We start from the raw sequence: 21872 nt of genomic DNA on the forward strand, positions 1-21872 counted from the left end.
TTGGTACAGATAAACCCAGTCAATATTTTATCTTCTGTCCTAGCACCTACAATAAATCTTTTTGTTCCCTTTTATGACCTCTGGTTAATTGTTTTACACCCCAAGAAATGTGTTGCAAGTTGTAAATGCCTGCTTTGTATTTCAGAAGTAATTAATTCATGACACACGAAGACTGGCAGAGCTCTTATTGCAGTTTTCCTATCAGAGAGGACAAAAGAGCAATCCTCTTATAAAGGGCTTAATAGTTACTAGTGTAATTTTAGGAATTCTTATAGGGTCATCATTAAGAATTAAGAAGTCATGTATTACTCTATATAGTATTACTACAGCACAGTACACACACACACACACACACACACCATATACATGTATATATATATATGTATATATATATGTATATATATATATGTATGTTTGTTCACAGTCCATGGTGAAACCATCTCAGGTAGATCACAAGCTAGCTTTTAGCCTCTCCTAAATGCTCCTGGCACCAGATAAAAGCCCAGCTCCAGGAAGCACTGTGAGTAACCTGGAACCAGGCTAGCACACACAGCTCTCATCTTAGTCGACTCTTCCGCAGTATTTGAATGTCCACCTGGAGATGGGTGGATGTAGTTGAAGTAAGCCAAGAACCTCTGACTCAGATTCATCTTTAATAGAGGTAATGGCATCAAAAGCAATAAGCACCATTATCAAGCGGCCCGTTATCAAGGGCCGCTGGCACAGGCTTCTCGTTTTCTCCCTAGTAACTGTTTTCTGTGTGAGGAAGGAGAGGTGAAACATAGCATCAAGGCTGGAGAAAGCATCTGACCTTACAATGCTGCTTTCTCAAGTCTTTTTTTTTTTTTGAAGATTTATTTATTTATTATCACATTTAAGTACACTGTTGTTGTCTTCATGCACACCAGAAGAGGGCATCAGATCCCATTACAGATGGTTGTGAGTCACCCTGTGGTTGCTGGGATTTGAACTCAGGACCTCTGGAAGAGCAGTCAGTGCTCTTAACCACTGAGCCATCTCTCCAGCCCTCAAGTCTCCTAAGATAGAGAATTTGCACAGCTCTGGGTATGATTGGAAGGATAACGCGATTTTTTTCTTATTAAAAATACAACACAGATCTTTCTTCTAGCCTAAAGCACCTACTTAGCACCTAATACTCAGGTGAGCAGTGAATCATTTGAAAAGACAAGTCTGTGGCTCCAATTCAGATCAGAATCCAGGGTTTGTGGAGCAGGAAGTGAGCACACAGCCTCTCCTTTTAATAAGAAAAGAAGGGAAGGAAAGAAGGGAAGGGAAAGGAAGGGAAGGGAAGGGAAAGGAAGGGAAGGGAAGGGAAGGGAAGGGAAGGGAAGGGAAGGGAAGGGAAGGGAAGGGAAGGGAAGGGAAGGGAAGGGAAGGGAAGGGAAGGGAAGGGAAGAGATCCTGCACCAATCTTCTCATTATACAAATGGAGACTCGATGTCCAAAGAGTTCAGGGATACATCCAGAGTCCTGAAGCAAGCCAACAGCAGAGCCACAACTACAGCACAGTCTCCAAACTCCCAGCTCAAAGAGCCTTGTTGTGTAAGATATGGCACAATTTTTACTATGCTCGTTTGAGGGAAAACTGGAAAAAAATGCAAGGAGCAGATCATTAGTTCTTAGATTTTCTGTGGACATCAGAGACCTCTGCTATCCCAGCTGCCATTGCCACTCCCTTCTGTGGACAGCTGGGCCTCACCCATCAGTCTTTATTTGGCCTTAGTTGCTACTAGGGCTGGTACAGTCGTCACAGCTCAGGACCTCTTGGTCTGAAAACAGACAAAAGTCAATCTTCTCATCCTCATGCCTCTCCCCACACTCAAATAAGCACGCGAACAAGCCCTGTCCTTCTACCACAGCCAGGTCAGAGTAGCCACTGGGCCCACGGTTCAAGATCCACGGGCGGGACCAGTAGTTCACCTCCAAGGGGTTTTGGTTGTAGTAGATGCCTAGGTTCATTCTCTTCTTCTTGTTAGTTGGATGTGAGTACAAGAGCCATGTCCCTGATGGTGCTCCAGCTCCTTCCTCCACCTCCAGAGATCTGTCCATCAGAGGGCATTTCTGAGTAGAGGGAACATCTTTACCACTTGAGTCTTGACATGTGTATGGCATCTTCAAAGGCCGGGTGCTCACTACACTACCTTGGCAGCCACCACGAGGCTCGCAGAGTTGTTGGTTCAGGGTTGGTTTCTGAAAGCAGTCACCACTATCAGTGCTAAAAGCCTCTGCTCGGAATTTGTTTGGTGTTCGGGCACTGCAGTAGAGCACAAGGTTACCAGCCTTCCCAGGCACTTCTGCCACTTGGCACTCCCCTGTCACCTGGGGCTTAATGAACTTGCCACAGTGCCATGTGACTCCTAAGTCATCACTGTAGAACATTAGGGAATGGGGCTTGACTGAACATGGAAAGCAGAGAAACCAGCATGATATCAAGTAGGCATAGGCGGGAATGAGCAGCCTCCCCGACTGCAGCTGGATGCCATGACCTGGGCCCACAGCAAACGTGGCCCAGTGCTTCATCTCTGAGCCAACGACTTCCTCAGTCAAATCTTTCACTTCACCCCACGAGCACCCAGAGTCCTCACTGTAAAGGAAGCAGAGACGGGCAGCATTCCTGCCCCACAGAAGCTGCCAGCGCTCACTAACATGGCCCTGCACGCAGATGAAAAACAGGTATACACGGCCAGTATTCTTCTCCCACACAGGGCAGGGGCTCATGGTGCGATGCCCAGGTAATGTGGCCTCCATCAGTGGCTGTTGGGGGCCCCACTAGACAAGGGAAAGAGAAGGAGACAGTGGACATGAGTTTCTAAATGAAGACAAGAGGCTCATTAAAAGCATCAGTTCTGGGGTTGGGGATTTAGCTCAGTGGTAGAGTGCTTGCCTAGGAAGCGCAAGGCCCTGGGTTCGGTCCCCAGCTCTGAAAAAAAGAACCAAAAAAAAAAAAAAAGCATCAGTTCTTTTTTTCAAACAATATGTGACATTGAATTGGACAGAATCTTGAAGGCCCAAATGATCACTAACTTGGCAGCTATTACAAGGTGGCTTTAAATCTGAAAAATGGAAATGCTAGCTATTGCAAAAGCTGTTCTCTCTCAAGAATGTTCTTTGCTTCATCCGGACTTCCAAATCATTCTCCAATATCCAACTCCAGTGCCACCTCCTCTGGAAAGTCTTCCTGGAAACTCACTCCTCTAAGAGCTTAGAGCATCTATATGACACTATCCATATGTTTGGTAACTGTCTCCTCTTTCAGACCATGAGCTTTCTGAACAAAACCTAAATTGTGTACATTTGTATCTCCAATACCTGGCATGTGAGCACAGCCAATAAAAGTTTACAAAAGCAAACAAACAAAAAAGGGGGGCAGGCTGGAGAGATGGCTCAGTGGTTAAAAAGTGCTTTTAACTGACTGCTCTTCCAGAGTCCCTGAGTTCAAATCCCAGCAACCACGTGGTGGCTCACAACCATCTGTAAGTCTTCTGCTGTGTCTGAAGACAGCAACAGTGCACACACGTACATTAAATAAATAAACAAATCTTTTAAAAAAACAAGAAAGGCGGGTCCAGTGAGATGGCTCAGAGTGAAGATGCTTGCCACCAAGCCTGGTGACCTGAGTCTGACCTCTGGGACTCAATGGTAGAAGGAGAGAACCGAGGACTTTCCACTTGTCCTTTGATCGCCAGACATGTATTGTGGCGCATGTACACAGAGAGACAAACAGAGGGCCCAGAGATGAGGGGGCGTGACTGGGGGGAGAGAACAATGAAACATAAACAATGGATCAGATAGGGACGTTCCCAGCAAAGTTCAAGACTGAAGGGCTTTTCTCGTCCTGGGCTAGGGTGGGAGAGCAATGCAGAGGAGCTAAAGACTCAAGCAGAGTCAGAGAGCCCTGCCCTAGCCTGCTCTTATCACTACTGCGAGAATCTGGGCAGACTTGATTGGCATTTCCTCACTGGCCAAATGGAGAGGAACAGAGGAGCTACAAAAGGAGTAAAAGAGATAATGACTAGTTACACACACCACAAGAAAGGCGGAGCTCCCCAAAGAGCAGACATGTTACAGAAGGAGGAAGAAAATATGTTCAACCTCACACACAAAACAAAACATAAATTGGAATTAAACTAACAATATTTTACATTATAAACCTTGGTAATCGTTGGTAAAAAAAAATATGGACAAATAGGCTCCTTAATATATGGATTGGAGTATAATAGTTGAGTTCTTGGGTATAGATACATTTATCCTTTGCCAGGATGCTCAGTTCTGGAAAATTATGCCAAGATATATGTGTTCATTAAATAAAAGGCTGGAGGTGTCGAACAGGATGGAGTGTGTGCCTAGCTTATGTAGAACCCTGGGTTGGATCCTAGCACCACACACTGAGAGAAAAGGCACAAGGCAATTCACCAGCAAGCTAAATAAACCTCTTCAAAAAATTTACAAACGTATTTCATGGTAGTTTTGCTTATAAGAGTAAACATCCCAGGGTTGGGGATTTAGCTCAGTGGTAGAGCACTTGCCTAGCAAGCGCAAGGCCCTGGGTTTGGTCCCCAGCTCCGAAAAAAAAAAAGAAAGAAAAAAAAAAAAGAAAAGAAAAGAAAAAGAGTAAACATCCCGCTCTTTCTTGACTCCATCTTTGCGGTTGCAGCAGCGGCGTCCGAGGGTAAGTAGCCAACATGCAGCTCTTTGTCCGTGCCCAGGAACTACACACCCTCGAGGTGACCAACCAGGAGACGGTCGCCCAGATCAAAGCTCATGTGGCCTCACTGGAAGGCACTGCCCCCGAAGACCAAGTCGTGCTTCTGACAGGCTCGCCGCTGGAGGATGAGGCCACTCTAGGCCAGTGTGGTGTAGAGGCCCTGACCACTCTGGAGGTAGCCGGCCGCATGCTGGGAGGTAAAGTTCATGGTTCTCTGGCTCGTGCTGGGAAAGTGAGAGGTCAGACTCCCAAGATGGCCAAACAGGAAAAGAAGAAGACTGGTCGGGCCAAGAGGCGAATGCAGTACAACCGACGCTTTGTCAATGTTGTGCCCACCTTTGGCAAGAGGAAGGGCCCCTAAGTCCTGATTCCTAAGTCCTGTTGTGATCCTGCCACACTAATAAAGCCACTTTGCCCAGAAAAAAAAAAAAAAAAAAAAGAGTAAGCATCCCAACTCATGAGGTTGTGTTTAATGGGGAACGGGGAGATGACCCTTTGTTCATATATGGTGATATGGGACGGGTTCTATCAAATGTTCATCTACACAGGTGCCAGGTTAGGGCACCTCCTGTGCTAGGCCTGCCTATGCCCCACAGGAAATTCCACTCTAGGAGCCAAGCCCATGCTGGACGTGCCTGGTATACTGAGAAGACAGCCCAGACAGGTCTCCAGGCTGCAGCTTCAGGAGACCAGATGCCAAATCAAGCCTGCCACTAAAAGACCTTCTCGGCCCTGAGGAAGGAAGCCGTAGGGGGCATGGAAGTGCCTCTCTGCCAAAGGGCTTTATGGTATGACTGCTCAAGAAGGCAGGGATAAGACCACTGTATGGTTAGAAGTAGAGACTATCTCATTTAAAACATGCAATTTACCATCAATGATTAAGATCCTTATATGAATGAAGTATTAGGGAAGCTGGCCACCGAGAAGGATGTCTAGTGTTGTGTTCTTACGAGGTAGTTCACATTCTCAACTACATCCTGTTAAGGGATAAAGCAGAGAACACGCAAGGACCCAAGTTCAGAAATCCAACAGGGTACACTGACTGCCCTGGCTAGTTTTAAGTCAACTTGACACAAGCTAGAGTTGTCTGAGGGGAGGGAACCGAAACTGAGAAATAAGATCAGCTGTAGAGCATGTTCTTAATTAGTGATTGAGAGGTGCCAGCCAGGCCATGAGAAAGCAGGCTGAATGAGCCAGTCAGCAGCACCCTCTGTGGCCTCTGCATCAGCTCCTGCTTCCAGGTTCCTACCCTGTTTGAGTTCCTGTCCCGACTTTCCTCAGAGCTGGACTGTTACCTGGAAATGTAGGATGAAATAAACCCTCATCTGGTGTTTCATCACAGCCAGGAGTCAGTAATCCTAACTAGGACACTGACTAAAGCTATGCCCCTAACTGCTAAGCTAGAAGCTGCTAATGAAATCAGTGTGCTATGTTGAGAAATGTTTTTCCTAATTTCAAAACTCTACCATTAAGGAAAGAGTGAAAGTCAGTGCAGTGACGAGACAATGTGGGAACCGTGGGACTGCTGGACAGTGAGGCCCTGCAGCGCGTTCTTCAAGAGCAAACCGGGAGACAAAACCAGCAACAGCCTTGCTTGGTAGCTCACTGGCCCCGCCAGAAAGAGAAGCAACAGGAACACAGGTGATAACCTGTGCAGAGCAAATGAAACAGCTAGAGCTCCAGGCCCTGTCAGGCCACGGGGCTGGGCCTCTGTGGAGTCTCATCTGCCAAGCTCCTGAGGGGACCTAAGGAGACACAATGAAGAACAGGAGCTGGAAAGTCCCCAAAGTACAAAATCCTCAGAAGGATTTAAAGCAAGGACAAGGGCTCGGCAGTCGCGTCGTCACTGTAACATAGCAGAGCCCTCACCTTGGATATGAAGCTCAGACTGTAAGAGGCAGAGAAGCAGGCAGATTCAGGGATGAAGTACTCGCAAAGCTGAGCAAATGGTGCTTCCTTCCTTGGGTGGCCTTACCAGGGCATAGGAACAAAAAGCCGGCCACATCTGGTCTGAATGAACCACAGAGGCCTTGGGAGCTTGAGCCTGAGTCTGAGATATGTTTTTCCTGCTGGATTATAGATGCATGGCTTAGGGTAAGTGACAAAGTGTTTGAGCCTCGTTGCCCCATGTGCCAGACTGACATCAAAACCTAGGAGGCAGAAAGGCTGTGAAGATGCTGTGTGTCCCTAACCACGTAGTAAAAGCCTTCCCTTTCTTAGCTACCCACACAAAGTTTTGCTGGTCAAAGGTGGGGAGAAAAGAAGAGACCCGGAAGTGCATTCAGCTCTGAGGAGAGAAGATGAGGCCTGTAGCAGTGAATTAGTTAAACCACTTTGGCTCCCAGCAAGCCAAAACAAGACAGAGCATTAGAACCAATTCCCAAGAGAGGCCCATGCCTATATCTGGGATGAGTCACCTCAACAGAGCACCCCTTCATCACCCCTCGTCTGAACACCAGGTAGACAGCATCCTCATCTCTGCTTGAGGTACGCATCTCTGCGAAGGCCAGGAAGGTGTGGGTGGGAGGAATGTACAGCAGTGCTGGGATCCGGTAGGTAATCCTGTTCTGTTCTTCCTGCTGGAACAGAGTGCTGCGGAGGGAGCAGGATGAAACTTCTTCCATGACTTCTGTAAGGACAGTAAACAGTTCAGTGTGGGTCTGCATACAAGTTCTTGGTCATTTCATTGCTGAAGGCACATGGGAGCTGTGGATATACTTGAATATCCACTTTTTCATATACAGAGAGCATCATGGTATCAACATCCCAAAGCAAATATTATGCACCCTCATTCAACAACTCTGTTCTCTGGATACGTCCTTTCCTTGGCCTAGGGTTCATAGGTTACCCAAACCCATTCGAGTAACATTCGAGATTAACAATGCTTTAGGCAAGCTTCCTCCCCATCCTGAAGCCCAGGATAAAAGACAAATCTGCTTTCTCATCCATGCCAAATCCATGCTCTGCCCTGTAGTTCACTGTGTGAGGGGTACACACAACAGAGGGTGTAGATTCTCAAAGGGTGCATCTTGGTGTGATCTCAGTTCCAGAGGGGGGGGTCTAATGCAGGTAGACCTGCAGCTTTGGCTGGTGTGACCCTCTGTGTGCAGCTCAAGGAATAGCTGGCTTTGGGTTTGCTCCTACTCCCAGCCCCCTGGAGATGACATTTGTGCACACTCAGCTACATGGGCCTTCTCGATAGTTTAGCTGCCATTTGCTAGGCTAGCCGGTCTGTGACACTGACAGTAGAAGCCTCCGGAAACCGAAAGAGCACGGAAGAGCCCAGAAGCCTCACTTCCCAGACACCACAGAAGGGACTCAGGCCAAACAGGAAAAAAAGTAAACTTTAAGACTTAATCTTTCAAATGATCTGTCATCCAAGGCCCATCTACAAATAATTTATACAAATAAAAAAAAAAGAAAGGAAGAGAGGGAAGGAGGGAGGGAGCCCATAAGAGCTAAGCCAATGAGTCCCCCTCTTTATTTATTCAATAAACATTTCTGTGCCTACATGTATGAGGCCTTTACATGGGTGTTGAGGAGACACCTGTTCTCAAGGTTAGAAGGAGTGAAGCAGACATACACACAGGTAAATATGAAGCAGTAGTGTTGTCTTAGAGATAAACACAGAGCAACTAGGAAAACAGAAAAGGCACAACTGTGCAGATCAAGGCTCCAGCAAAGGACTTTCAGAGAGGGTAAACTGGGCCAAGCTAGCCAGCTCCTCTGCCTGGTACATTCTTTTCCAGATAGTTGCACAATTCCCTACCTCACTTCCCTCGGTTCTGGTCAAACATCATCTACTGTCTCACCTCCTGAAGCTATATTCAAATATCATCCAGTTGCTGGGTTGTTACCCAACAATGCCCTTGCCACCTCTGTGCCTTGTTCCCTGCTTGTTTCTTCACAGGACTTCTCACTGTCAGAGTTCTCAAATAGTACACATACTCAATGCATGCTACAAAATAAAAGATCCACAGGATCAGGTCCCAACACCCCGAGGTGGTAGTCTGTGCTCACCCCAGGCTGGACTCTGACCCGGCGAACACTCAGTGTTCCCTAGAAACCGTGTAAAGTGGGTTTCTGTTTGCCGGTAAAGGCCATTACCTTCTTATCTTCTCCTACAGAACCCTAGTGTCTGGAGAGGGCCTCTAGTTCTCTACTAAACCAAACAGGCTTCCAACAGATCAGAGGCCCCACAATAGTTCCCAGGCTATTTCCAGCTAGCCTGCCCTCCTCCAGCTACAGCTACAGCTACAGCATAGCCACTGGCAGGGCTCTCCCACAATCTTTGCTATCTTCTCTGCTCCCATAGTCCTGGCAATCACCAGTCTGCTCCTCTTTCTGTCCCTGAGAGGTAGCCATGGCTCCTTCCAGATGCCTCTCTCTTAGCTACAATAAAAGTCTTCCACCTACCCAAGCAGTGGCTATAAGTGCATGCTTATAAAAACAAAGCTCCAGTGTCAGGTCCCCAAGATGGCAGTCTGCACTCAGCTCAGGCTGAACTCTGACCCGGGGAGCACTCAGCACTCCTCAGTAACCTTGTAGAGTGGGTTTCCATTTGTCAGTAAAAGCCACTACTTTCTTATCTCCTACAGCCCCCAAAATCTCTGAAGAGATTGCCACCTCTGTGGTTTCTTCACTGCACTCCTCAATTACACCTAGAACCAGGCACGGTCTATGATAGGCTCTGGCACATATCTGCTGGCTAACTGAGTGCATGAACAGATGAACCAGCAAAGAAAGAGTGAAGATCAGGTCAGCCAAGTGGTGAGAAGCAGCGAGGTTGCTGGTTTAGGTAACCAACAACGATGAGCTGGGGAGGCTTCCAGGAGGCTGGTGTAATTGTTGGGGAAGTGGAGCGCAAAGCCTGTGAGCAAAGATGGGACTAAGTGGACCAGCAGAGCTAGATCCTGATGGGTTTTGTCACCTTATTGTGGTATCGATCCTACAGACAGGGAGTCCCTGCAGAGTTTCTGATGGGAATGAAACGATCAGTTTAGACCAGTCTCTCAGGAAGCTTTCTAGGTAATGAGATAGGAATATTGCACTCCTGTCTGTCTACAGCCTGAGTCAAGCAAGAGAAAATTGGAACACATATGAATGACTCAATCGATCACTAAATTGAGAGAATGGTGGTTCACTTGTGAGAAGAGCAAAAGTGGCCTCCGAGTCAGAAGAAAAGCCGCCCTTCCTTCCAGGCTTGGGCTCCCACCACATAATTAAAAGACTGGGTGGACTGTCTTCTCAGCATGTTAGAGCATGCTGCTCTCCACCCTCCGGCTCTCTCCTTCCATGGACCATTGGGCTCTATTCTAAGGACGCCTCTGTCTCTGAGTCCCACCGCTGGCAATGCTTAATGAAGGACTTGGCTTAGAGTACTACAGGCTCTACTCAAGATCCTCATCTATAAAATGAATTAAATTCTACATAAAAAGAACACGGGGGCCTTAAATAGCTGTTACAAAGCCTATTTCACAATACATGGCACTCACTAGATCACTATTTTTCAATTATAAATCATTACATATTTATTTTTCCTAAGCAATGTCTCACTTTGTATCCCAGACTGGCCTTGGACTTGTTATCCTTGAACCTTAGTTTCCTGAGTGTTAGGATTCCAGGTGTGCACCACCATGCCAAACAGGGCACATTATATCTGAATCTGACGTTTAACAGTAGTCATGTACTACATAAAATCTAATACTAGACTGCATGTGTGTGGTGGTCCCACAGGATTCTAACAGTGCTGAAGCTCCTGTTGCCTACAGACATCTCAGTCATGAGTGCCGCAGCCCTGACACCTCACTCATATAAGATGTCAGACCTATACAAACATTTATGTACAGCTCACACAACTTGAAATGACAAAAAAAAAAGCTACATTACTGGCTTGCATACATCCATTAGACTACACTTTGTATCACTATCTTGGAATACAAACTTACTAAACATCTACAGTGAAGCAGCATGTTACCATTAGCTGGCTGCAGCTTCCCCCATTTCATGTTTTCTGTCTCCTGACACCATGTTTGACTTCACTTCGCGTTCTTACGCATCATGGAGCCAGCAGCAATAGGTTTTTATATACATTCCACACAACCTGTGCCATACAGATGTGCATATACATTGATGATGTGTGTTCTCACAGTGAAACCACATCACGGTGCTGTTCTCAGTACAAAGCCTTATTGTATCAATTACAGCTCCTCCTCTTAGCACCTGGGCTGGTCTTGAACTTGTGATTCTCATGCCCCAGCCTCCTGAGTGCACAGGAGCAAGGCACCATGACTAGCTCTGACTAGTTAAAGGTGAATAATGTGTACTTATGAGGACCATTCCAGAGTGCTTTATAAACTTGAAGGCACTATACAAATCCATGTCTTTAATTATTATGAGTGTTGACCTTTATTTACAATTCAATTTTGGTTCCGCCATCACCTCAACAATTAAGTTGTCATTAATTATCATTAACTATTATTATGCTAATAATATTGATGGCAGCGGTAACACAGTGGCCTGACATTGACACCTAAAGGATTCACCCAAACTATGTGCTGAGAACTGGGGACTGAGAAGAATCAAGTACAGGTCTCCTTTGGAGTTGTTTGCTTTAGCAGATAACTTTAATTATTAATTGCTGTACCATACTTTCTCACCTTCCAACCAAGTCCTCTCTGCTCTCTTTCTCGGAGAGAGAGTACAGTTTAGCATGACTTCTGAAGTCATCCTTGCTTGAGGAGGGAAACTTAGGGGAGATCACTCAGTTGCAAACTGAGTCTCAAAAAAATTCCACCTGGGGACCTTTATGGCCGCCCACAACTCTGTAGTAAGTAGACTTCTTAGTCTCGGTTTCTGCTTCGTTCCCACAGTTCTAAACTACAGCTTAAGTTTGGCTTTAGATGGAAGAAAGCAAAAGTAGAATGGCCCAGAACACATTCTGGCTGTGAGATACTAGCTGATTGTGGCTGACTCAGTACAGGTCCCCACAGTCCCCAGCCGAATTCGGGCTCTCTCCCACCTCAGCTCACCAGCTCCGGAGGCTCTCTGGGCTCTCCCGTGGAGTATCGGAGGAAGGCCAGAAGCTGAGCTGGGCGATGGAGACAGGGTAGCGGCGACAGAAACCACAGACGTGGAAACAAACCCAGACAAAGCTGCGCAAGAGCTGGCAGTAATGAGACAGCTCGGGGCAGAAGGGACATACAGGAGAGCAGGCGCCAGAGGCTTGATAAGGACAGCATCCGGGAGTCAATCTCCCCGGCCAAGCCACGCCCCCTCATCGCGCAGTGCCCGCCCTGCTTGCTTCTCCACGCCCTTAAGCGTTGGTTGGTCTGTGGAAGGTATCACCGCCTAAAGCTTCCCTAGACACCTAATTGTCTGAGCAAAGGTTCCGGGACTCAGAGAGGACTATTAAAAAAAAAAAAAAAAAAAGGATTGAAAAGGAAGAGGGTGTTTTCACACAAAACACTGGGCACTCTTCTTACAAAAGTTCCAAAATGTATTTATTTATCAGGGCCTCATGGCACAGGGCTATGAACTCTGCTAGTCTGGTAAGAGACTAAAGCTGGAGGACTGTTAAGCTTCCTCTGTCTGGACTATAGAATGAGTTTAAGGCCAACTGGAACAATTTGCCTCTCTTGCAAGATAAAAATAAAAAAGTATAAACAGAGCTGAAAAACTAGTTAGGTGGCTGAGCACTTGCCTAGCAGGTGTAAAATCCTAGGTTCACTCTCCTGTACCGTAGATAATTTACGATATATTGTGTACACACATTTACGAGCGTGTATCTGTCCCCAAGTAATGAATCCATTCTCTTGTTTCACAGTCATGTGCAGGGATCACGCCATTCTTCCCCACCTACCAACATCAAAAGAGGAAAAGACCCCTTTTGAGACACTGCATCATCTAAGAGGTCAGGCAGGGATGGGGACAAAGAGAGCTAAAAATTACTGTCTTTAAAAAAAAAATAAAAAACAGGAACAGAAACAAACAAACAAAACAAACCCTCAGGTCAACCAGGCTACCAGAGGAGACTAAAAGGAGAATGAAAAAAAAAACAAAAACAAAAACAAACAAACAAACAAAACAAAACAAAAAAAAAAAAAAAAAAAAAAACACAGCCAACCGACGAAATGGAGACGTGGAGTGCATTGGCATCAAAACCCACACAGTGGTCCCTTATATATCAGGTTAACATATGAACCAGGACATTTAGCGTAGTGGCATTGACCGGTGGGGAGGGACTTGGCGTTTGACTTATAATACTCAGTAAGATGTACGATGGTAACCCTGACCTTAATAAAAATCACACCCCCAGTGTGACAACACAAAGATAGGACACAGCACAACGGGGTGGACTTGGCCAGACTTGCACTCCTCCTCTGCCTGTGGTGATGCCAGGGGGCAGAGTCCTGTCTGCCAAGGAACAAAGAGTGCCTCCCTTTCATTTCGGTCATCTTAGGATTTTCTCTCCCGAATGGCTGCCGCCTCTTGCTCCAGTGCATCAATATGGGGTCTTCTTCCTTGAAGTGAACTTGATATTTCTCACATGGAGAGAAGCGGTATGAACTCACTTTTTGTTGGAACCAAGTAAAACATAAAGGAATTTGGCAAAAGAAATAAAGGGAAAGATGGCATATTAACTTAAAGGCTGGAAAAAAATAGGCTTCTATTGGATTTGAATCCATGAGCCTGAGCAAATTGCGTAGAATTGTGGGAGGGGCCATAGTTGAACGTTTAAAACTGGTGAGAGATTAACCTAACAACACTGGGCTAAAATCAAGTGGTTTTCTTCTGAAAGGAACCAGGACTCCAAAGAAAAACGGCTGATTCCAGAGCTGGGGAAAGAGGTGTAGCATAGGCTTTGAGTACCTGACCTTACTTGAAAACAAGATAGCCAGAAGAAAGAGACGAGGTCATGGCAGAAGAGCTGACCTAACAGGATCCTTCTACCAGATATGGGGTAAAATAACAGCACTGTAGAAGCAGAGGCAGGAGGACCACCACATGCTCTAAATCTGCTGGGTTTCAACAGTAAGTTCCAGAGTACTTAAGGCTACATATCAAGAACCTGTGTAAAATAGGGGTGGGGGAACAACCACTTACAAAGGACTGGATTGAATGTTTAATGTTATGAGAACATGGTGCGGGAGAGAGATGCCCCAGAGGTTGAGAGGACCTAGGTTTAGGTCCCAGCACCTGTACCCACATGATGATTCACAAACGTTCTTAACCCCACTGCCACAGGACCCAATACCCACTTCTAAGGTTTGAAAGCACCAGGCCTGCATCAGGTGAAGCCTTAGGGTTTCATTGCTGTGAAGAGACACTTTGATCAAGGCAACTCTTACAAAGGACAATATTTAATTGGTGCCGGCTTACAGGTTCAGAGGTTCAGTCCATTGTCATCATGTTGGAAAGCATGGCAGCCTCAGGCAGACATGGTGCTGGAGGAGCTGAGAGTTCTACATCTTGATCTGACTGCATCCAGGAGAAGACTGTCTGTCTCCTAGACAGCTAGGGAGAGGGATTCGAAGCCCACTGCCCAAAGCCTACTGCCTACAGTCACACACTTCCTCCAACAAAGCCACACCTACTCCAACAAGATCACACCCCCTAATAGTGCCAATCTCTGGGCCAAGCATATTCAAATCACCACAGTGCACATACAAACATTCAGGCAAAACACTAATGCACAAAAAATAATAGAAAAATTTAAAATATCATGACATCTTATAGACATGTGGAAAAAAAAGTCTCTTGGTCATTTCAAGAGGGTGCTATAGAGAAAATAAAGCTAGAATAAAAGTAGAAGGTAGAACAAAACCTTTGCTATACAAACTGTATTCCAAGGTGACTCAATGCTCTCCTCTGTAATAATAATAAACAAAGGATTAATAACAGTGTTCTTAGCAATAGCTCAGTGGCTGCTAGAACCTGATAATGGTCCAATGTACATTTTTGTGTTAGATCAGTGGTTCTCAGCATATTCTTCTCAATCCTTTCAGAGGTTGCATATCAGACAGATATCCTGCACATCAGATATTTGCATTACGATTCATGCCAGTAGCAAAATTAGTTATGAAGTAGCAATGAAATAATTTTATGGTTCGGAGTCACTACAGCATGTGGAACTGTATTAAAGGGCATTAGTAAGGTTGAGAACCACTGTATTGCATGAATCAAGCTGAAATCATTTGAGTTCCCTGAGGATGGAAGTCTCGATCTCCCTGATTGGAAGAGAGTGGGAAAAGAGATGAAGAAGTACACCTTAGAAAATAGGGAGGGCTCCATCCCTCACCAAGCATATCCACTCTGGCTACAAATCAGAGATATTTTAACTAACAAAACATATTTGGAATTTTTAGTAGAGGAGACAGCTTTGCTGAGCCATGAAGCCATACCCTTGGCTCCTGTCACCTCAAGTCATATGGCAGCAATAAAAAAAGGATAAGGAGGATGACATCTTAGATACAGAAGATGAGGCAGACTTGGAGGAGGAAGCTGCTAGGTATGAGCCCCTTGAGGATAGGGATCATCATCATGACAGGACGGCTCTGTCCATGAGGAGGCCAAAGCCCAAGCCTGCTCCTAGGAAGAAAGGTTTACTTACTCCTATAGGATTCCAGGGAGCCATTGCTCAAGCTAGGCAAGAAGGGGATGCTACCTTTGCCTTCCCTGTGATACATCATTTGGACGGTGAGGACGAAGAGCCTGAATGGGAACCTCTCCCTCTTAAGACCCTAAAAGAATTGCAATCAGCTGTTAAGCCGATGGGAGCTTCTGCCCCCTATACAGTACAGATTGTGGACACGGTGGCTAGTCAATGGTTGACTCTGCATGATTGACATCAGACGGCTAAAGGTACATTGGCCCCAGGGGACTATGTCCTCTGGAGAATGGATTATGAAGAAAGATCAAAAGACACAGTGAAGAAGTATGCTAATGCTAAGAAGGGTCCTAAGGTTACCATGGATATGCTACTTGAGACTGGGTCCTTCCTAGCACCTAATGCTCAAGTGGCGATACCAAAACAAACATTGAAGGAAATTACTGCTAATGCCGTCTTGGCATGGTGGGCCATTCCTCCTCCTGGGACCAAGGGAACTACCTTATCAGGGATAAGGTAATCTAATGAGGAACCTTATCAGACATTTGTCTCATGATTAGAGGAGGCAATAAGTAGGATGCTGCCCCCCAGTGAGGGGACAGACATTTTACTGAAACAATTAACATGGGAAAATGCCAAGTCATTGTGTTAGGACTTGATCAGACCTATAAGAAAATCAGGGAGTCTTCAGGACTATATAAAGGCCCGTAAGGACGCCTCACCAACAGTGGTATAGGGAATGGCCTATGCTGCAGCGATGAAAGGTCAACAGTTCGGCGCCTTTGTAAAAACAGACATATGGAGGTGGAAAATATAGACCTCCACCCACATGCTTCGACTGTGGGGAAACAGGACATATAAGGAAAGAGTGCAAGAAGGGAAAACAAGGAAGACAGAATAGTAATAGAAAGCAAGCACCAGGACTCTGTCCTAGGTGTCAAAAAGGAAGGCACTGGAAGAATGAACGCAAGTCTAAGTTTAACAAGGGTGGTATAAAAATAGAAGATGCCCCAGAACAATCAAAAAACTAGGTGGGGGCATCCTCTCAGCCCCACACAAAGAGAGGGCTGCTTTACGGAAGCAAAAGCTGGATTAAATTCAGAAGCACCAGAGTTTACTATTCATGATTTGTCAAGGGCAACTCCAGGAAGTGCAGGGTTAGATTTGACAGCTGGTCAAGATGTGATACTGTCCAACACAGATGGTGTCACACTGGTCCCTACTTCAGTTCTAGGGAGGTGCCTAGAAGGTGTACAGGTCTTCTTATTGGAAGGAGCTCTAATTACAAAGTATGGCTTGAGGTCTTGCCTGGAATTATAGATGCTGACTTCACATGGAAAATTAAGGTCATGGTTAAAGCTGGAAAGGAGACCTGTATAATAAGAAAAGGACAACACATAGCCCAACTGTTATTGCTACCTTACATAAGATTACCTAACCCTGAAATAAAGACAGAGAGAGGTCAGGGACAATTTGGTTCCTCAGACTTGGTGCCCTGGGTAGCTGACATAGGAAAACAAAGACCTTTTAAGAAAATAAGGATTAGTGGAGAACTTTTTAATGGTCTCCTAGATACGGGAGTAGACAGAACCCGATTAGCAAAAAAAGACTGGCCACAGTCTTGGCCTGTAGAACAAACCTCCCTACAGGGACTATCAGCACAGCAAGTAGAAATAATTGCTGTAATAATGGCCTTTGAAGAGTTTAATGAAGCTTTTAATCTTTATACAGATTCTAAATATATAGTTGGACTTTTCCCAGCTATAGAGACAGCCTTGCTAGCTGGAAACTCAGTTATTTTACCCCTGTTAATGAAGTTACAAAAGTTGATACAGAGTAGAACTTATAAGTTCTATGTGGGACACATAAAGGGACATACTAAACTATCTGGACCCCTAGCTCAGGGTAATGAGCTGGCAGATTCATATACCAGAATCTTTACGGCCTTGGAACAGGCTAAGGAGAGCCATGATTTACATCATCAGAATGCTCTGGCTTTGCAAAGAGTCTTTGGCATAGCTCGAGCACAGGTCAGGCAGATTGTTAAACAATGTACTACCTGCCCCACCCTCTGCGGGGGCAGTACAGAAAATGGGTGTTAATCCCAGAGGCTTAAAGCCTCATGTGTTACGGCAAATGGATGTTACTCACATGCCTGAGTTTGGAAGGCTTTACTATGTGCATGTCACTGTAGACACATTCACATTCACATCAGCAAGAACAGAGGAAGCAGTAAAATATATTATTCAACACTTATGTGCTAGCTTTGCTAATATGGGAAGACACAGAAAGCTGAAGACAGACAATGCTCCAGCCTATGTGTCAAAATCCTTAAAGAAATTTTTGGCCACATGGGGCATAGAACACAGCACTGAAATTCCATATAATCCTCAAGGACAAGCAATTGTGGAAAGAGCACATCAGACATTAAAAGCTCAAGTTCAGAGATTGAAAAATGCTAACTCATATCTCTCTCCTCACCACTTATTAACTCATGCTTTGTTTGTTCTAAATTATTTGAACACAGGCGAGGAAGGAGTAACTCCTGTGACAAGACATGCTGAAACAGGAAGAACAATTCCCAAACCTCTAGTTCTGTGGAAGGACTTACTTTCGGGAGCCTGGAGGGGCCCTGATATTTTAATGGCCTCAGGACAAGGCTATGGTTCTGTGTTTCCACAGGATGTAGACTCCCCAATCTGGGTGCCTGACAGAGTGATCAGACTGCCCCCCGAGTTCAGCTGTCAAGAAGAGGAAGGCGCAGACAGAAACAGACTCTGCGAAAAACCCAAGCAGCCTTTCAGGGACTTTCCCTAGAGGAGATCGCAGAGAAGTTCCCAACTCTGACACAGCTAAAAAAAAAATTAACTAAAGAAGCAAAGGATATCGTAACATCTGCTCATTCTGAAATGACTGCTACTAATATTTATCTTGTCTTATCACATGACTTGTGAAACCTGTATTTTGTCTATCTGGATTGGATAAAGAATTTGCTGTTATGTCGATTGTAAAACGACCTGCTTATGTTATGCTGCCAGTAGACATAGGCTCTGATCCTTGGTTTGATAATTCTGGATTACAAGCTTTAGAAACCATTAATGACTTAATTAGACCTAAGAGATTTGTGGCCGCCTTAATTTTAGGAATTTTGACATTGATTGCTATCCTAATATCCTTTGCCGTATCCACTCCAGCTTTAGTTAAAGAGATGCAGACAGCTACTTTTGTTAGTGAAATGCATAGACATATTTCTGTGGCTCTCTCAGCGCAACATCTTATTGATAGAAAATTAGAAGCAAGAATTAATGTCTTAGAAGAGGTGATTTTAGAATTAGGACAAGGTGTTGATTCTATTAAGACCAGGCTTGCCACCAGAAGTCGTTCTAGTTTTCATTATATCTGTGTGACTCCTTTACCTTATAATGAATCAGAGAATTGGAGTAGAACTAAAGCTCATTTGCTAGGAGTTTGGAAGGATACAAATATTTCTTATGACTTGCAACAATTACAGGAACAGATTACAGCCATGAGTCAGAGAGATTTAGATGCCTGGAACGTGGATAAACTTGCAGCATCGTTTACTAAAAGTTTGAAAGCTTTGAATCCTATGGATTGGATTCAGTATTGAATCTGCACAGCCATAGGGTTAGGGCTCGTGATTGTTGTATTATTGATCTTCCCTGTTCTTTTTAGGCTGATCCTGAAGTCCCTCCATACCGTCAGGCGAGATATCCTGGAGCTTCGTCTTAAGAACAAAAAACCAGGAACTGCCACACCCACTCCAGTGGAGTTCTTGTGATGTGAAGCTCTTGTGCTTCGTTTCTATCCACAACAGAGGCCTGTCCCTGGAATGGCTTGGCTTCCTGCAGGTCCTGGCCGTCTCCCTACAAATAGATGATGACTGGGGTCTACGCTTGCGGTGGAGGTGCCTTCTGTGTTCTAGCCTTGGTGATCTTAGAAACTTTAAGCCTGTCAACAACATCTGATTTTAAGAATATAGCAGTGCGGGAAGATGGTCATGTACCTTTAGATGTCTCAGGAACTGAAAGTTCAGAGACGGAATCGTCTCACACCATCATGACTCTGATGAACTCAACGGCTGCTATGAATTCAACTGCTGCACCCATTAGTTCCCAGCAAATAGGAGAGAAATTAATTGCAGCTATTAAGAACATGACTGTTCCAGAAAAGGCTTTTCCCCCTTTTGGGAAAGTTTTGTTTAGCATGATTCAGGATAGTAGTGACTCTTTTAGAAAGATCATGGATATGTTCCAACAAGTTGAACAAACTTATCAAGAGTTAACTAGAAGGAAAAGAGAAATTAACATTGAGCAAGAAATAAAAGAAATTATAGAATGGTTACAAAGTTTCTATATTATTCTGGGGGACCATAATTATAGGGTTTAAACTTTATTAGAACAAAGGTAAATGTTGAATGCATATCTGGTGCCCACAAGTCTGGCAGTATAACTGCAGTTTTCTAAACTATTGTTTGCAGCTGAGAATTGTTTCCTAGACTGTGCGTTCAGCTCTCCTCCTTGCAAGGGACATTCGGTTGGGTGATGAATAAGAGCTGGATGATCGCCAATTATGATGTACCTGTTCTAATTGCTTAAATCTATGCCAAGAGGTAAAGCTTTTTGCAGCAGCACACACCTCAAGTTTGTGTCTGTCTGTCACGCCGAATCCACTCTCTACCTGGAATCCAAGCCTTGGTCCCTCTGCTGAGACACTCCCCTGGGTGGTCTTCGGCAGGGGAGCTCTTCCTGACAGTAGAATTCCAGCTAATAAACATTGGAGGAAGAAATAAAAAATACCACTGTCCTCCCTTTAAAGGTTGGCAAAAGGGCTCCATTTATCTTAAGATGTTCTAGAAAATACAATTTTATTACGAAAACAATTCAGAGCCATTTCCAAGGCTTTTGGTTATTAGTTGAGAACTCTGCAGAAGGGTGAATCACCTGGATTTCTCCTGTCATAGATGCTGGGACACACTTAGGAGGTCCTCCTTCCTGGAAGGCCCACAGCCACGCTGCAGGAACTGCTATCAGTGCTCGATCATCAGGTACTTCTGGGTTTTCCCCATCAGGAGGAGGCCCTACTCTTGAAGTTGAGCCCTTCACTCAGGTTGGCCCACATCCAACAGCAAATAAGTAACCGATACGAGGGCACAATCTTCTGGCCGTTCAGACTCAACATCAACTTACATCCAGAAGTCAGCAGTCAGGAAAGGTCACCCAAGCAGGCTTGCACCACATCTACTCTCCCTCTGCACCTTTCGTTCCGCTGCCCTGGTGCTCTAAAGTAATAATGTTAGGGGCCACGAATAAGGAGCACCTGGCCAGACTCTGCCCACAGCCTGCTTCTCGGGAAGCGCCTAACCTAAAACACCAGAATGGTTGAGTTGTTCTTGGCTGATTGCATTTTTTTTCTACGTAATAAGCATTTCTTCATCACGACATTCATTATACATGCTATGGTGTTGCATAAGGACATTTTCATGCAAGTGTGTACCATTGGAGGATATGCTCCCCCCTCCTAAACTTTACTGCCCTCCTTTTAGTCCCCTTTGTTTCTCTAGACGATGTCACTTCTACCTTCATGTCATAAACACATACAAGGTTTTGTTCACAAACGAGAGAGAACTTCCTCTCACATTTGTCTAAAACTGGCTAAATGTGATCACCATGAGCTACGCACCTTTCTGCAAATGATGTAATTTCATTTGTATAGCTGAGGGGGGTGCTTTAAGTGTATATACCACAATTTTCTTATCTGCTCCTCTGACGTTGGACATTTGGGCTAACTTTGTAACTAGGTTAATAGAAACGCTGTATGACCGTGACATGTTAATTAGGAGTCCCATTGATAAGTATCTAGACCAGACACAGCTAGGTCATATAGATGTTTTAGTTTAAGCAGCCTCCGCAGTGAGTTGCGTAGTGTCACACCAACAATAAATAATGGTTCCTTTTGCAACCATTATATGATGCGTGTATAGGTATGAAATTCCACACATCACATGTACACAACGTGGACATGTGTGTATATGTTTGCCTTGTGTAACCATGCTCACAGACACCAGAAGAAGATGGAGTTGCAAGATATTTTCAATTTCAGTTTCTCTGATCTCTACTGAGGGTGAACATGTTTTTTTGTATGTCTATTGGTCATTTCGTATTTCATCTCCTGAGAGCTATCCATAATTCCTCTATTGATTAGCTGGTTGATTTCTTGTCCTGCTTAGCTTTGCCAAGATCACACAGCCTACAGTCGTCTAAAGAAAGCTTCGTTTGAAGAATTGCATACATCAAATTAGCGTCTGGTCTTGTCTGCGGAGGACTGTTTTGATTGTTACTTGGTGTAGGCAGACCCTGCCTACTGCAGGCAGGACAGTAACATCACTAGACAGGGGATCCTGGGCTATACAAGAAAGCTAGCTGAGCCGAAGCCTGTGAGTCAGCCAGCAAGCAGCACTCCTCCTTCAAGAACTCCTGTGAGTTTGGCTTCAACTCCCTGCCCAGATTCCCTGGATGT

The 21872-nt window shown here is 45.0% G+C and overlaps 2 protein-coding genes and 1 long non-coding RNA gene across 5 annotated transcripts; 2 read left to right on the top strand and 1 right to left on the bottom strand.

Annotated features, from left to right (window-relative positions):
- Positions 1-835: 835 nt before the first annotated feature.
- Neu3 (neuraminidase 3) lies at positions 836-11999 on the bottom strand. Of its 3 annotated transcripts, none has more exons than XM_008759666.4 (3): positions 7144-7269; positions 5596-5703; positions 836-2790 (listed from the first exon to the last, which is right to left on the bottom strand). In XM_008759666.4, the coding sequence occupies exons 2-3, from the start codon at positions 5596-5598 to the stop codon at positions 1741-1743; spliced, it is 1053 nt and encodes a 350-aa protein (XP_008757888.1). In that variant the 5' UTR covers positions 5599-5703; positions 7144-7269; the 3' UTR covers positions 836-1740. The 3 variants fall into 3 exon arrangements, with proteins under 3 accessions (XP_008757888.1, NP_001380602.1, NP_446462.1); NM_001393673.1 differs by lacking the exon at positions 5596-5703 and adding an exon at positions 11758-11999 and having other exon boundaries at positions 852-2790; positions 7144-7355; NM_054010.2 differs by lacking the exon at positions 5596-5703 and adding an exon at positions 11748-11999 and having other exon boundaries at positions 852-2790; positions 7144-7355.
- LOC102553078 (ubiquitin-like protein FUBI-like) lies at positions 4650-5165 on the top strand. The gene has a single exon (XM_039101101.2). The coding sequence runs from the start codon at positions 4704-4706 to the stop codon at positions 5085-5087; it is 384 nt and encodes a 127-aa protein (XP_038957029.1). The 5' UTR covers positions 4650-4703; the 3' UTR covers positions 5088-5165.
- A 1008-nt stretch (positions 12000-13007) lies between the features above and the next one.
- Positions 13008-19701, top strand: LOC134483763 (uncharacterized). Its single transcript, XR_010060713.1, has 2 exons — positions 13008-13287; positions 19029-19701. It is a non-coding gene; the product is annotated as an uncharacterized LOC134483763 (long non-coding RNA).
- Positions 19702-21872: the final 2171 nt, after the last annotated feature.

This window comes from Rattus norvegicus, chromosome 1, assembly GCF_036323735.1.
Source record: "Rattus norvegicus strain BN/NHsdMcwi chromosome 1, GRCr8, whole genome shotgun sequence".
NCBI classification, from domain to species: domain Eukaryota; kingdom Metazoa; phylum Chordata; class Mammalia; order Rodentia; family Muridae; genus Rattus; species Rattus norvegicus.

Bases quoted from the DNA above. Each gene is read 5' to 3' on its own strand.
- LOC102553078 (XM_039101101.2), top strand. From the start codon at position 4,704: ATGCAGCTCTTTGTCCGTGCCCAGGAACTACACACCCTCGAGGTGACC.
- Neu3 (NM_001393673.1), bottom strand. From the start codon at position 7,350: ATGGAAGAAGTTTCATCCTGCTCCCTCCGCAGCACTCTGTTCCAGCAG. The intron at 2,791-7,143 runs GTGACTCATCCC...TCCCTTGTCTAG, and splicing joins TGAAGGGGTGCTCTGTTGAG to TGGGGCCCCCAACAGCCACT.